General features: G+C 42.4%; 1 protein-coding gene across 5 annotated transcripts in view; it reads left to right on the forward strand.

The window, feature by feature from the left end:
• The first annotated feature begins 1384 nt into the window (after window positions 1-1384).
• The window catches only part of CTNND2 (catenin delta 2), a 638971-nt gene continuing 626560 nt past the window's right edge, over window positions 1385-13795 (forward strand). For 3 of the 5 annotated variants that reach the window (XM_026791790.2, XM_014265131.3, XM_026791793.2), the window contains exon 1: window positions 2414-2554. In XM_026791790.2, coding sequence (XP_026647591.1) covers window positions 2518-2554 — 37 coding nt within the window. In that variant the 5' untranslated portion in view covers window positions 2414-2517. Of the gene's footprint in view, window positions 1481-2413; window positions 2555-2629; window positions 2731-13795 lie in introns of those variants that run through there. The other 2 variants (XM_074545751.1, XM_026791794.2) reach the window with 2 other exon arrangements.

Here is a 13795-nt window from a genome sequence, read left to right on the forward strand (position 1 = left end):
CAGATCAGTATAGCCAGCTGGGTAACCTTTGCAGAGTAGGGAGAATCAGATGTCTTAGGTTAATTCTTCACTAGCCCACACTGCTTATCCTACAATTAGGTCAGATGTATACAGTCCCCAGAGCCACGAAATGCCCCTATTACATGGGAATATTTGGGGGGGAATGGAAGGAGGACACAGTCTACTTCTTGTCTTTCAATCTCTACTTTTATTGCCAGAAAGACCTTTCAGCTCTGAAAAAGAGGCTAGGCTGCAGAAGGTGGATCACATGATACTATGGCATATCTATGATAATGTGGCACCCAGTAATTTTATTATGGAGTAAATCTTGAAGTTTAACTGTAAGACAGTGACTCCAGGTGACTACTGAGTGACCCACTACTTAGTTCAGAGTTACATGTCTCTCTTAGGCTAGGAATCACAAGCCCAGGGTCTTTCACTTAGCAGAAAAAATGAACTTTTTGTCCAACCAAAAGTTCGGACAATGGGCTAGTTGGTTGCTTCCCTACTCGAGTCAAGAGTGGATTATCCACTGTGTTCTGCCACCAGCCAGCTCCCATCTAGAGCTGCAACTCAGTAGGCATCAAGACATGCCAGACCAGAACCTGAAAATGAGGTTTTGGGCTTACTCTAGACTTGAGGCCAGAGGTGCTCTTCTCACAAGTCCTAGCAGTTGGGCAACATCTGCATTGGCATCGAGGGATGCCGCCAGGCTGAATCACCCTCAGCTGTAACTTACCGATTTTGTCACAGGTGGATGGGCCACCTTCACCGAACCCAGGGAAAGGACACATACCAGTCATCTACATGGTCCAATAAATATGGAAATAAACTCTCCCCCCAAAAAATGACCTCAAGCCTAAAACACGGCCTTCTGGCAGTGGGAAGAGGTAGCCTCTGGCCTTCCCATGACATTAAGGGAGGGGTAGCCACCGCAACTCGGTGAGAAGTGGGATCTTCAGGCAGGTGAATCTCCTGCTGGCAGCAGAGCTTGGGGAAGCTGCGAGAACGCCAACCGAGAGGTGGCAGCAGCGAGTCGCCGTGCAGCCACCAGCGGTCGGTGCGCACCGCTGCCGCCGGGGCTCAGCCCGGCCGCGGGTACCGCTGCGGGCCGGCATGCCTTATCCGTGCGGTGCGGGCTGGAGGGGCGCGGGATGGATGGATGGAGGGATGGGAGCGCCGTGTCCCGCGGGAGCGGCTCGCCTGGCCGCCCCTGGCGCCCTGGGACACGCGGATCCCTCCCTGCGGGGCAGGTGCTGGGACCGCGATTTTGGGCAGCAGATGAGCGGCTGCAGGCGCTGGCCGGGCGCCTCGGCTGCGCCTCTGGCTGTCCCCAGTGCCGCGCTGATGCTCAGCCCGCTGCGAGCGTGAGTTAGCGGAGGTTACCCCGGGCAACAACCCCAAAAAATTGGGTGGTTTTGTTCAGGCACCAAAACTCCGAGCGGCGAATTGATAGGAGCCGTGGAGTGGCAACTTTCAGGTGAGTGTGGCAATTGCCTTCCACACAACTTTCTCAACGAAGGGTTAAGCGTGCGCAGGAGTAAAACATGACTTCCATATTCCTTACCCTATTTGCTCGCAAGAATACTTCTGAAAACACGGTAGGATTTCCACCTAGATTTCCCAAGCATGGGAAGAGAGACCCGAGGTAGACACGAGCCGGAGAACGAGCTCTGGCTTCCCTGTTGCTGTCACCGTTTTGCCTGGCCGACCTCAAGTTCCCAGCCCATGACAGCAGGAGCCGCGGTCACTGCCCAGGGGCTGCTCCCCACCGAGGACCCCCGCCCCAGGGTGCGCTCCCACACCTGCGCCCTCCGCCCTGCCGCCCCTTCCCCGGTAAATCAGAGCCCCCCGGCCGCGGGGGTCTGAGGGAACACGGGGACGCGCCCCTCTGCGGCGAGGCCGGGGGAACCGGCCCGGCCCAGGCGGCAGCGCCCCATCGGCGGCGGGGCCGCCCGCCCCCCTGTGTCCCCCCCGAGCAGCGCCGGCTGCTCGGCCGCGGCGGGCGCGTTCCTGCTGGGGAGGGGACGGGCAGGGAGGGGCGGAGGCAGGCGGGCGGGAGGAGGGAGGGAGGCAGGGCGGGCGGGAGCGCGGCGGCGGCAGATGCTGCGGCGGCGGCTGTGTCTCCTTCGGCCACATCCCGCGGCCGGTGCGCCCGCCCGGCGCGCTGCGCTACGGCGCCGCCGCGCAGCCTGCCCCAGCCGCCGCCGCCGCAGCAGCGGCCCCGCGCCTCGCCCCAGCGGCGGGGCGGTGGATGCCGAGCCCTCCTCGCCCCGGCAGCCAGCGGGCAGCTGTCCTGCGGCCGAGCCCCTCGGAGCCGGATCGGCGCGCTCGCACGGACACGGGGACACACGGGCGGACACGCACGCCCTGGGGGGGGGCAAGCCGAAGATGCTGCAGCTGGGCAAGGTCAGGACCTTGCGGTGAAGCCCGGAGCCGTCGCTCGCCCCCCCCCGCCCCGCTACCCCGCTTCATTCTCGCTTAGCGGACTGAGGATTTGCTCTTGGGTTTTGGTATATGTTTGGGAGCAAGCAGGCTGAATCGGCGCCGATCGGTGAGTACGACAGGCACCGTAATGGTGCCAGGTCCGTCCCCCTCCCCCCCACACACCCTTCCCGCCTGCGTGATATTTCTTCTTGGTGCGGGGTCCTGCGCTGCTCCCCTCGGCGAGGCTGCCGGGCTGGGCTGGGCTGGGCTGCGAGGAGCGGTGTTTATGCCCTCAGCCGAAAGGTAACAAAGTGCGTTATTTCCTCATGGCTCTTTCTCCCGGGCCTCCCCCCTCCATCGCTTTCCTCCCTTTCTTGCTACGTTAGTCGCCGCTTATGTAGGGCATCCGCGGCACTGTGTCTCCCGGCGCCCTGCACTAATGTGCTCGTTACGGCGGTGAAGTCATGGGCCAGGGAGAGGGAGGAGGAAGAAGAGGAGGAAGAAGAAGATGAAGGAGATGAAGGGGCCCGGGGAGCCGCGGGCGGGGGCAGCGCCCGGCCCTGCGCGGAGCCCGCGCCCTGGGGCGGCTCCGAGCGACGGCTGCTGCTGTTTCTGTGTGTCTGTGCTGCGTGTCTGTGTGTCCGTGTGTGTGCGCGGAGGGGTGTGTGGGGTGTGTGCTCTTCCTTTGAAGCCACCGTCTGCGAAATGCTGCGCTGGAGGAGCGGGCGGAGGGGGTGGGGAGGGGAGCCGCGATGTGCGCGGTGATGTTTCGTTGATCTATATTTAATGGCTGAAAGAAGAGATGCTTTTCTTTCCTTTACCCTTACCTTACTCTTATTCTGGTGTGTAATGTGCTTGCATCGATCGGTCAAATCGTAGCTTCAGCTGAATCAAGTCACCACAGAGGAAGGAGGTGCAGCGGCACAGGCGGTACATGTAATACACAAATTCATCTGGCCGGGGATCTTGGAGGAAAATGAAAAAACCCGTTAGAGGGATAATTTTAGAAACCATGTTAAATTTCCTCTGGAGGGACTGGAAGGACGAATACACGGAAGAGTGTAATACAGCATCTTGCGCTGTTAGAATTTCTTATACTTTGTTAGGGTGTGCTTTGTTTGGATTCAGGGTGTCACGGTTAACCCTATGCTTTACAGAAAAGAAAAATCCAAAACTTAGAAGAAATATTTAGAAATTAATAGGCTTCTTTGTTGAACACCCAGCTCTTAACTTTAGTGGCTGTAGTAACTGATATCTGTGCCCCTTAAAGCATGTATGCCTTTTTATTTGCAGTAACAAGGTAAAGTAAAAACTTCACATTGCAGGTTTATTTTCGAAGTCTTTCTGGGTAGCCTGTATGTAAAGTGAAAACAGTGAGTCAGCCTGAGCTGTGTTTTGTAGCAAACCTTTCCATAGGGTACGTCAAGACTTACGTACCTCAAGACAGAGGGAGGACAACCCAGAATTATATGGAGTTTATGTAAGTCTGTTGTGTCTCTTGCAAAATCAAGAGAGGGAAAAACATCTTTAATCATTCTGTACTTCGGGATATATTCATCCTGTCTTAAAAAATAAACTGATTATGTAACTCATGTAGGCTGGGTTTATCTTTTTCAGACAGCCTAGTTAGCTGGCAGTGTATAAATGATGTGGCACGAAGGGGTTAAGGGCAGGTCTCCAGAGAAAGCTGCTGTATATCCTACTTGTGGGCCTCTGAGACTCAAGTGGCTTTAGGGCTTTTGTTGCCTTTACACAGGTTATCTGGGGAGGAGCCCCAACACTAAACCCAAACCACCTGGAATGACTGTGATATTTAAGCAAAACATTATACGATGATCAAATACCCTTGTAAGACTAATTTCTGAGCTGAGTTGGTGAAGCTGTCTCCTTTCAGTCTGTGAATGACACGATCCTTTGGGAGCCTTGACTGACTATCAGCTGTAAAACTGCAGAGAACTTGCGATCGATCATCGTCATTAGTAAGAAGTTGATTAATAGCTCGGGACTGGGTTGAATGTGATTATGTTAAATGTTGTAGTTCCAAAAGAGGAGATCACATCTTGATCACGTTGTTCAGAGATGGTTTTTGCAGTCTGTTATATAAGAGAGGCTTGGGGAAAAAAAAGGAGTAGCGGGCTGTGCTGTGGATACCTACCGAGGGAAATACCCCCCAAAGCTGCTGGTAGGAAGCTAAGTATTTATTTCCAAATGCCAGTTGCATGACTTTTTGTGGATTGTAAGAAAGATCCTTTTGGGAGAGGATTCCAGCAACGATTCTCGAGTTCTTTTTGTCAGGTGCCTTAATAGATGTCAAAAACAATAAATAGCTCATCAGTGACACAAGCCTCTGACTTTTGCTGTGGGTTTTTTTTGATAGCAGTACCAAGATAATTTGATCCTCACATAATGAACTCTAACAGACAGTTGCACAAAATAGAAATAGCAACTAAAAAATAAATGTTTTGCATGATTCTGATTTGGATAATTTACCTTTGCTGATAGATGGTAGCAATTTAATGACTATGGTTTGGTGTTGAGTATTTGTTGCTCAAGACACGTGTAAAATCAACTTCTGCTATGAAAGAAGTGCTGGAGTAGTTTATTTTAAGCGTTTTAAAAAAAGCCTTTTTAGGCAGGGGTGTAGATTGGCATGTAAATGGAGCAGATAACAGAATCAGCGGAACTCATGAGTGTTAAATTTTGCACTAAATTTCAGGTACATTTTCTATTTCATGGTTCAGTGTGATATGATTTTTAGAGCTGATCACTTGTGGAAATTCCAGCATATCTTTCTTAGGATTTCAAGCATCTGTTTCTATCCTAGAAGCAACTGTTTTCAGGAGTATCAGCAAGATAAGGAAAATGCATTATTACAGTACTCTTCACTTAAATAAGGACCTGTGGTTTTGATGCTCATTGATTGTGCTTGTAAGTCAGGAAGAGTTTGATATTTGAAGTTACAGCTGAAGTTTGACAAAAATGAAAATGATTGTTTCTTCTCTTTGAAGTTCCCAGTAAGATCCCATTAGAGGATGAGTTTTGGATGCTTATTTACCTGTACAATATTAAGTTTAGTAGTAGAATTATTAATACATACAAGTAAACAATATACCTTAATAGAGGCAGCAGTTTTAAATATGGAAAATTAATTTCTTAAGTGACAGAATGACTCTCAAATAGGACTAAACCACATTTGCTTAAAGAAGAGATTGCTTGTGTCATGACAGAAGATGTTATACCAGGAAAAATATGTATTTTTGACTTTTTTAAATGGGTGTATGTTGGGAAAAGTATTTTCTCTCATAGGAATAGGAAGTCTCTGTGCAGGAGAGGTAAGTAGTCCTCTGCTCACACACTGCAGAACCACACAACCCTTTGGCTAGATGGCTTCTTGGTAGTTAGGCTCACCTGGAAAGAAATCTGAATGCACCATGGCACACTGAAACAATTTCTTCTATCCCCTCGGGATGTGCTAACTTTGTGTAGTGAATGGGTTGTAAAAGCAGATTGCCTGACCAGATTGTCTGGCATTATGCTGGACAAAATTTAAATTCAGTAGTATTGAAAAGGAAATATGCTATTTGTTTCTATGAACCAGTTGCCATGTTAATAGATTTTTTTTTTTTCTTATATAAACTGCCAGTTTAGTCTAGAACTAAGAAACAGAGAAACATTTCATTATCCATGAGAGCAAGCATTTCATATTTGTTTAAATTGCTCTTGGCATGGTAAGTTCTAGTGCATCCTACTGGCTCTTAATCTGCCTATTCTACTTTACAAAATTCTATTATAATAATAAGCAATAACTTATAAGACATATAAAGCATGGAACAAAATGAATTGTCTTGTTCTTTTGGTTGCTGCCTATTTTATTAAAGTTTCTGAAAAAAAAAAAAAAAACAAGAAACCACCCAACCTAAACTCCCACAAAAAATCCCCCAGCTTTCTAATGACACTTAAACTTAGTACTTCTCAGAGCTGCCAAAATGGTGTTAATTTTCTAAAACTCATATATATAAAATAACCATGTTCGATGTTACATTTTGCATTGGTTTATTGTGTTAATAGTAATAATTCTACTATATAATGAACTATTATTTTCCACTTGTTTTAATTCATTTTAAGAAGCCACAAATATGTAGAGTTTGACTTGTAACATCCAAAATCAAGAACATCTGATACTCAAAGGGGCTTTACATAAAACTTTCTGCAGAGGAGGATTTTGCATTTTCCCCTCCTATGTTTTCGGAGTTTTTGTCTTTCATTCTTTTTTTCCTTGCCAAATTTACAATTGATTTCTTCATCTCCCAAAAGTCTTCACAGTAGAGCAACTTCCTTTTGGTCAAGATAATTACTTTTCCTGACAGTGTAACTTAAATTTGCCTGCTTAATGTAACATAAACATCGTCTTTTTTCAGCCATGGCTACATTCTCCCATTCAAATACTGTCAGTTGTTATTCAATTAAGTAGCCAAGTTTAAGGCTGAATTTTTGAAGGGAGCCAAAGCAGATAAACAGGTAGTGTAAATATATATTCCGATGGGATTCTTGATTGTTTTGAACCAACTGAATAAGACTTAACCCTTACACATTCAGTTGTATCAGATTTATATTAGATAACTTCATTCAAATTACTAAGATGCTTGGGAAAATAATTAGGAATGAGTTTCAGTCTTCTGGTAGAAAATTGCTGTACCTTTTAGCTCCGCTAGGATGACTATAGGTTGTAATCTTCATCCTGTAAAAGTATGTGCTTTCCATCAGAACCAGCAAGCAGTTTGGAAGGGTGACTAGCAAGGGTGGTCTGAGAGGTAACTCAAGGCTCCAGACAATGAATTTCAAGGTATTTTAATTCCTGCTTCCCAAGAGAGTTCTACAATTTATGAAGCTGGGTATCTGAAAGGCAAGAAAACATGCACTGGATGTTACAAACAGAAAATGTGAACTTTTTAGTGTTTCTTAACAGTTTTCCACCTAAATGCTGGAATTCATGAATTTGTATGCTTCTGATATCCTAGCTGATCTATAAGTGGCTATAATTTTTTGTTTGTTTGTTTGAGGTGGGATTTTGAGTGTTTTTTGTTTTTTAAATGTACACATGGTTTTAGATTTCTGTGAGCAAAGAATGTAACTTTTCTAAGATGGCATAAATTAATCAAATCCTGGCATGTTGGCTTAGGTTTCTTCAAAAGCAGGTTGCTGTTGTCCCAGTCAAATTTGCTTGTTCAGAAAAATTTATTCTTCTTGACAAGAGGTTGACTGTTGCTTTACCTGTTTGGCATATGGGAAGGGAAAAGCTTTTTCATGCTCTTTTTTTGTGCGAAAAATGTCATGACATTAGATATGGATGCTCATATTCAGTGAAAAGCAGAGTGACAAGGCAGAAAGCTAGGTCGGAGAATGATTGTCTAAGGAAACAACAACTTAAAGGTTTTCAACAATGAAAATGCCTCAGGATTAAACATGTAAATCTTGCCTGGACAAACCTTGTTGTTGTCTTTACATTTGTCCCAGTCAGTTCTTTAAATGAGCAGGTACTTGGAGACATTAATTACACTATAACTTTCTCTCATTTCTTATGCCAACCAAGCTTCAAGACAACTTTTGAACGTGCCTAATGGCATCATCTAAGTTGTGCTTGGCATGATACTGTAGTATAGTAGGTGAGATTTTGTGTGATGAAGAAATTGAAGTCTCATGGGAAGTTGGAGTTGGGACTGCTAAAAAGGGTAGGTACTAAATACAGAGTGGTACATCTAGTAAATTCTTACAAATCAAAATCTAGGTTAGTCTGTGAGCATTTTGAAAAAATTTAACAAAATGATTAGTCATATTTGATACTTTCTGAGTACTTCTGATGAAACACCTGTATCATTGATCACCACATGATGGTAACCTGAACCTTCAGTTCAGTGCCTAACCTTGTCTGACCTAGTGTGCTTAGAAATGCAGTGAATAGAACAAAAAAGTTCTGGGTATTTTTAAAAGTTTGTGCTTTAATGAAGGAAGCTGACAGTAATTGATGAGTTGTAGAATTCTTGCTGCAAATGGTTTTGAAGCCTGAGTTAGAAGAATAATGTGATTTTATATGTGGATTTGCACTGCTGTGCTGATGTATGTCATCTGATGGTACAAAGGGCAAAACTTGGAAGTGTGATAGTGCATGTCTATCGTTGCAGGGAGCCCCCAGGCAGGTAATAGCTTACATAGACTCCATCTATTGCTCTTTTATATCTTGGTTTGCTACAGGTGTACTTGATTGGTCCTTTAATTAAAACACCATCACCATTGGCTAGTTAAGAAGCCACCCTTTGGTAAGCAAATCTCCATAACACATCCCACATGTTCACAATAGCAGGTGTAGTGAGTTAAGATAAGAATTGTTTGTCATTCTTTTCTCTGATCTTCTCACAGCCTGTTCCCAGAACAATGCCTAGGGAAGTTGTGTTTCTCTCTGTGGCTAGTAAGCTGCTGCTACACATTTCTTCTTTGTAAGTGCCAAAAATGTAGAATGCATTCTCAAAATTTTCATTGCAATTAAAGCAACAGAAGACTGTTGGTTTCTGTTTTCTTTCCTTCTGGCCTTTAACTGTGTTAACCTTCTCAGTAGAAGAGTTTTGAGTAAAAGGTTTGGAAGTCTTCTCCTGCTTACAGCTCATCAGGTTAATTCCAGATCCTTCTCAGCTATGCCTGTATGATTTTCAGATGATAAAGTTTGGTCTATTCTGTGGAAAAAAAAGGAGTTGCAATCTGCCAGAGACCTTGGGAATTAGTTACTGCACATGCATTTGTTTTACTGATGACATACATCATCCTACAGTTGAATGCGTAGGAGATAGGCAACACCAATTTCTCTTTTTCTGCCGTAATAAATTTGATAGTCCCTTACAGATTTTACAGATTCAGTAGTACGTATTTTTGGTTGAAAGTGTTTCTGACAAGCTTGGCAGCTTATTGCACTTATTTTTCACTTCTGACTTCTATTGCCTTTACCAAGAACAAGTAAATTATTGCACAGAGCCTCAGGAGTCTTGGGGGACTCTGACTTTAATCTCTTCAAAGAAGAATGGACAGGTTGAGCTTAATTAGAAACATGCATGTCTAATCAAAGGGTAAATTTAGAATCACACATTTTAAGAACTGGCATTAAAAGCAGAGTCATGATTCCAAAAAAATCTTTGGTTTCATGAAGCCATGGTATATTTGTGAAGCATAATGCACTATTCTGATAAGCAATTGTTTAATACTCTCAGGTACATAGGCCTTCCTAATTTGAGTCATTACATAGTTTTTTCAATTAAAAAAAATTCCAAAGCATGCAATTCTGGTCAAACCATGGAAGTTTCCACTGGGATCCTGTGCACTTCATTCTCAATGCGGACTCTCATAATGAGCACCCAAAGGATGGCTAATACTCCTCATTTCAGCAAGGAACAAACATTTCCTTGTATTCCATGTATCTTATGTAGCATAGATCTGTTCAGCAAGTACTGTATGTGAATGAAGTGGAAAGCTATGGTGCAAAATGTAAGATTTACGTTTTTTCTTTGCTTTTCTTGAGGTTTTGATTAGTTGGCTTACTTGTTCCTTCTCCATAAATACCTTATATGTAAAAGTAGCCCAGAGTAATCTGCTTATTAATTCTTGCTTTTCTATCTCTAAGTCTTGGGGATACGGTGCATGTTTAGGTCTTGCTATTTTGTTTTGTGTTGGTTTTTTTTTCCAGTCAGTAAGAGATGTGAATTTTTTTGTAGTGAGTGATAAATATTTTTTCTATTTCATGTGTATTAGAAGAACAGGATTTGAACTTAGCAGAGGAGACATCTGGTTTTGTGTGGTAAACCAAAATTCCGGGTTTTGATCATGTTTAACGCCTTCAGTTTAGCTCAGAGTGGGTAAAATTTTACACAGATGTGTAAAGTAATTTAGTCTGATTTCCAGAAAAAAATTTATGTAATTAATAATTTTTTTTCTTTTGTGAGCAAGGGCAACACTAGTATTTGAAGAATGCACTATACCTGATGGTGACAGGTGCAACATAAACTTGACCTACCCTTAGGATTTTGGGACATCCTGGATTTTTGAGACCTGGTGTCCCTGACTCTTGGAGATGCTGGTGTCATTTAATTGGAAATCTGGCTGAACAAAGCCACTTCAAAGAACCTGATTTTCCTGTTTGTGTGTGAAGTCTCTGTATCTAGTTACTCAGAGGGGAGCTGGCCAGTGAGGGGGAGCAGGTTTCCCTTCACAGCTGTGTTCTGCCCACCGGAGTCCTCAGGCTGACATTGCTGATGGGTTGCTCTGCCTGAGACTCTCTTCCCCCTAAAAATGTCCAGGGAGGAACTACTTGGCTTTTGATCACTGGTGATGGAAATATTTCAGGTCCCCAAATGACAGATTGTTGGTGATCTATTGACAGAACAGACTTGGAGCAACGATGTTTGTCAAGGAGCCAAAGAGTCTGCAATATAAATTTCTTTAACATTTTGGGGTTTGTTTTGTTTAGTTTTCATTTGGGGTTTTTTTGGTTTGTTTTTACTGTACATAGTGTCCAAAGCAAAGGAAGAGATCTGAGATACTGGTTATAGCAGGCTAATAAAAGGCTGGATGGGAATGTGGGGAATGGGGGACAGACTGGAAGGCATAACTGCTATGTTGTCATGTTATCAATGAATAAGAAAGATGCAAATTAAATCTCTTAACACAGGTAGTTGATCCAGTCTAGCAAATTTCTAGCAAATGCTTTCACAAATACATTTTTGGGAGTGTTTTATTTACTAAAGTGCATCAGTTCTAACATAACACCTTGTGCAGATAAGCAAAATAGAGTTTGAACTTGTTTAAGAAATGCATGCATATATTATATTTTTGTGCATTAAACACATATGCAATTAGTTGCACCTCTGTCAAATGTAAAATTCCTCTCTTGCATTCACGTTACACAACTTGTACGTTAATCTCAAAAGCAATGTAGTGTTGTCATCTCCCCCAGGCACAACCCAGCTGTACTCTTGTTGAATTAGGTAACAGAAATTGAACTGATTCCATGGGACCCCTGTGTTTTACTAGATATCCCTTAGTAAATTTTTTTTTCTGTTTTTTCTGCCTTCTTTCATTTGACTCCTTAGTAATTCCACAAGATCATGTTTGTCATGAAACGGGGTGAGTTTTTCAGTGGCTTTTGTTTTGTGGTTTTTGGTTTGGTTTTTTGGTTGGTTTGTTGGTTGAGCTTTTTTTTGTTTGGTGGAGGCTTTTGCTGGTTTTTTGTGTTTTTTTAAAGAAAATTGCAGTTATTGCACTGTTATCATAAAACAGGTAGGACAAGTAAACTCAGTGGCAGTTGATAGTTTTTATACTATTTGGTCAATATATGAGTTATTGGTGGGGGTAAAAATGGTGAAGTGGGAAAGTGAAGGAAAAGATCAGAATAGAAGTTGGTTTAGCTAACTTGTCTTATTGAAAGATTCTTTGTGACCTGTAGAACAATATAGTTCCAGTTCACCTGATGGTGTAGTATGCTAGTCATCAAATGGAATTACTCTAGGAAGTTGTACAGATCTCCTAAAACAAGTGACTGAGTTTATGGAAATATGCATTCTTGGGAATAAAGCAATTTATTCTTCCCCTTCTGCTGTTTTAAATTCACTTTTTGATAAAGTATTTAGCATGCCTCCAGTAAAATGCTGTAATAAAGAAGCAAAGACTCCTGATTTTTGAAGGGCTTAATATTCTCATAATAACATTCAAGTATCCATGTTTTTCAAGTACTTTTCTAATAAATCTTTACTTAAATGTGGTCTTTTGGTTCCACTGTGGATTTAATAACTAAATAGTATTGGCAGAGTGACAAAAAGAAAGGATTTTTGCTCATATGGGTTTGTTTAGGAGTGTCTAATTTGTATATACTATGCAATGCATTCATGTTTTTGCTAAACAAAGAGAATGAGTGGTGGATATTAAAAAGATGAGTTGACTAGGAGGAATGGAACAAATGGAAAAGTGACAGGGTCTTGAAATGCAGGTTGTATAGCTGCGCTTCAGAAATAAATGTTGTGTCTAAAACCTAGTGTTGTGAATTATGAGTCTATAACTCTTTCACATCATCTACACTAACCTGCACATTTAAGGGAATAGGATGCAGAAATAAAATTATTTTAGCCATCCTCAAACTCCATGGAAATAGTAGAAGATTTATTGCAGTGATATTGCCTACATTAGCTGACCCAAAACACGTCTCAAGTCGTATCATTCCAAAATGGAAGGTTCTTAGTGAATTTTACAGGCAAGCTGAGGTGCTGTCACTACCACTTACTGCTGAGGCTGACTTTTGTCTGAATGGGGACATCCACTGAAAACTTGTACCGTTTCTATGTAGACTTTTCTGCCTTTAAGTATGTTCCTGCGCCTTGATACAGACCCTGATGGATTTCTGTCTCTCTTGTGCCTTCTACTTAAGTTAACTGTACAATAACTATTATGGCTACTGTAGTGTTCTTGTTTCACTGTAAGAAAACAAACATTTTTTGCTGAAAAAGCAGTAAAAACTTCCTCTAATCTGAGTTTCCAGTGGCTACCACACTTCCTAATGGCATGATGAGCAATTTATGGAGTCCAAATTCTCTCTCATTTTTATTTTATAACTTTTATTTGAATGGCAATATCCCACAAATAAATATACATGCATTCAAGAAGTATGGAGAAGAATGGTTATGTCTGATTGTGTTATCAGTATCCAAAGCTTGCACTTCTGTCCACAGTCAGTGAAAGGAAAGGGTTAGAGACTTGTGATTGATTTCACAATACCAGTTTTTAGATACAAAGTGTATTTCAGAGGCACAGCTATACATCTGCATTTCACAGGAACAGTTGAAGAAAGGAAGGCCAGCACAAAGCTTTTTCTTTTTTGCAGATGAATCCTTCTGAAGCTCCTTCAAAAAGGTGACTTACCTTGCTGAATGAATTTATAGAACATTGTTCAATATTTCTGATGTTTTAATCTTCACATTTTTCATACATGTGTAGAAGTGAAGAATAAAAGGGACTTGCAATTTAAAGTCTGAGCATTTATACATTCAAAACTTCTGAAGTTTGAAGATGTATGCAGAGCTTTTAATAGTACCTAAAGATGACATTCAAATATTACCCAAAGGGTAACAGGCATTTAAAGCAATACTTTCTGTCTCTCTATTTCTGCCAGGCAGGCTTCCTGCTTTCTTTTGAATAGACTTTTTATTTGGTTGTCTTGAAACAGTCATTAATGGGTTAAATAGAATATCATGGAAATTGCTGTGGCCTTGTGAATTTTGTTCTTGCCTTTTTAATTTTTTTTTACTATTTTGATAAGCTCTACAGCTTATGATACTAATTT

Source organism: Zonotrichia albicollis, chromosome 1 (assembly GCF_047830755.1).
Source record: "Zonotrichia albicollis isolate bZonAlb1 chromosome 1, bZonAlb1.hap1, whole genome shotgun sequence".
Taxonomy (NCBI): Eukaryota; Metazoa; Chordata; class Aves; order Passeriformes; family Passerellidae; genus Zonotrichia; species Zonotrichia albicollis.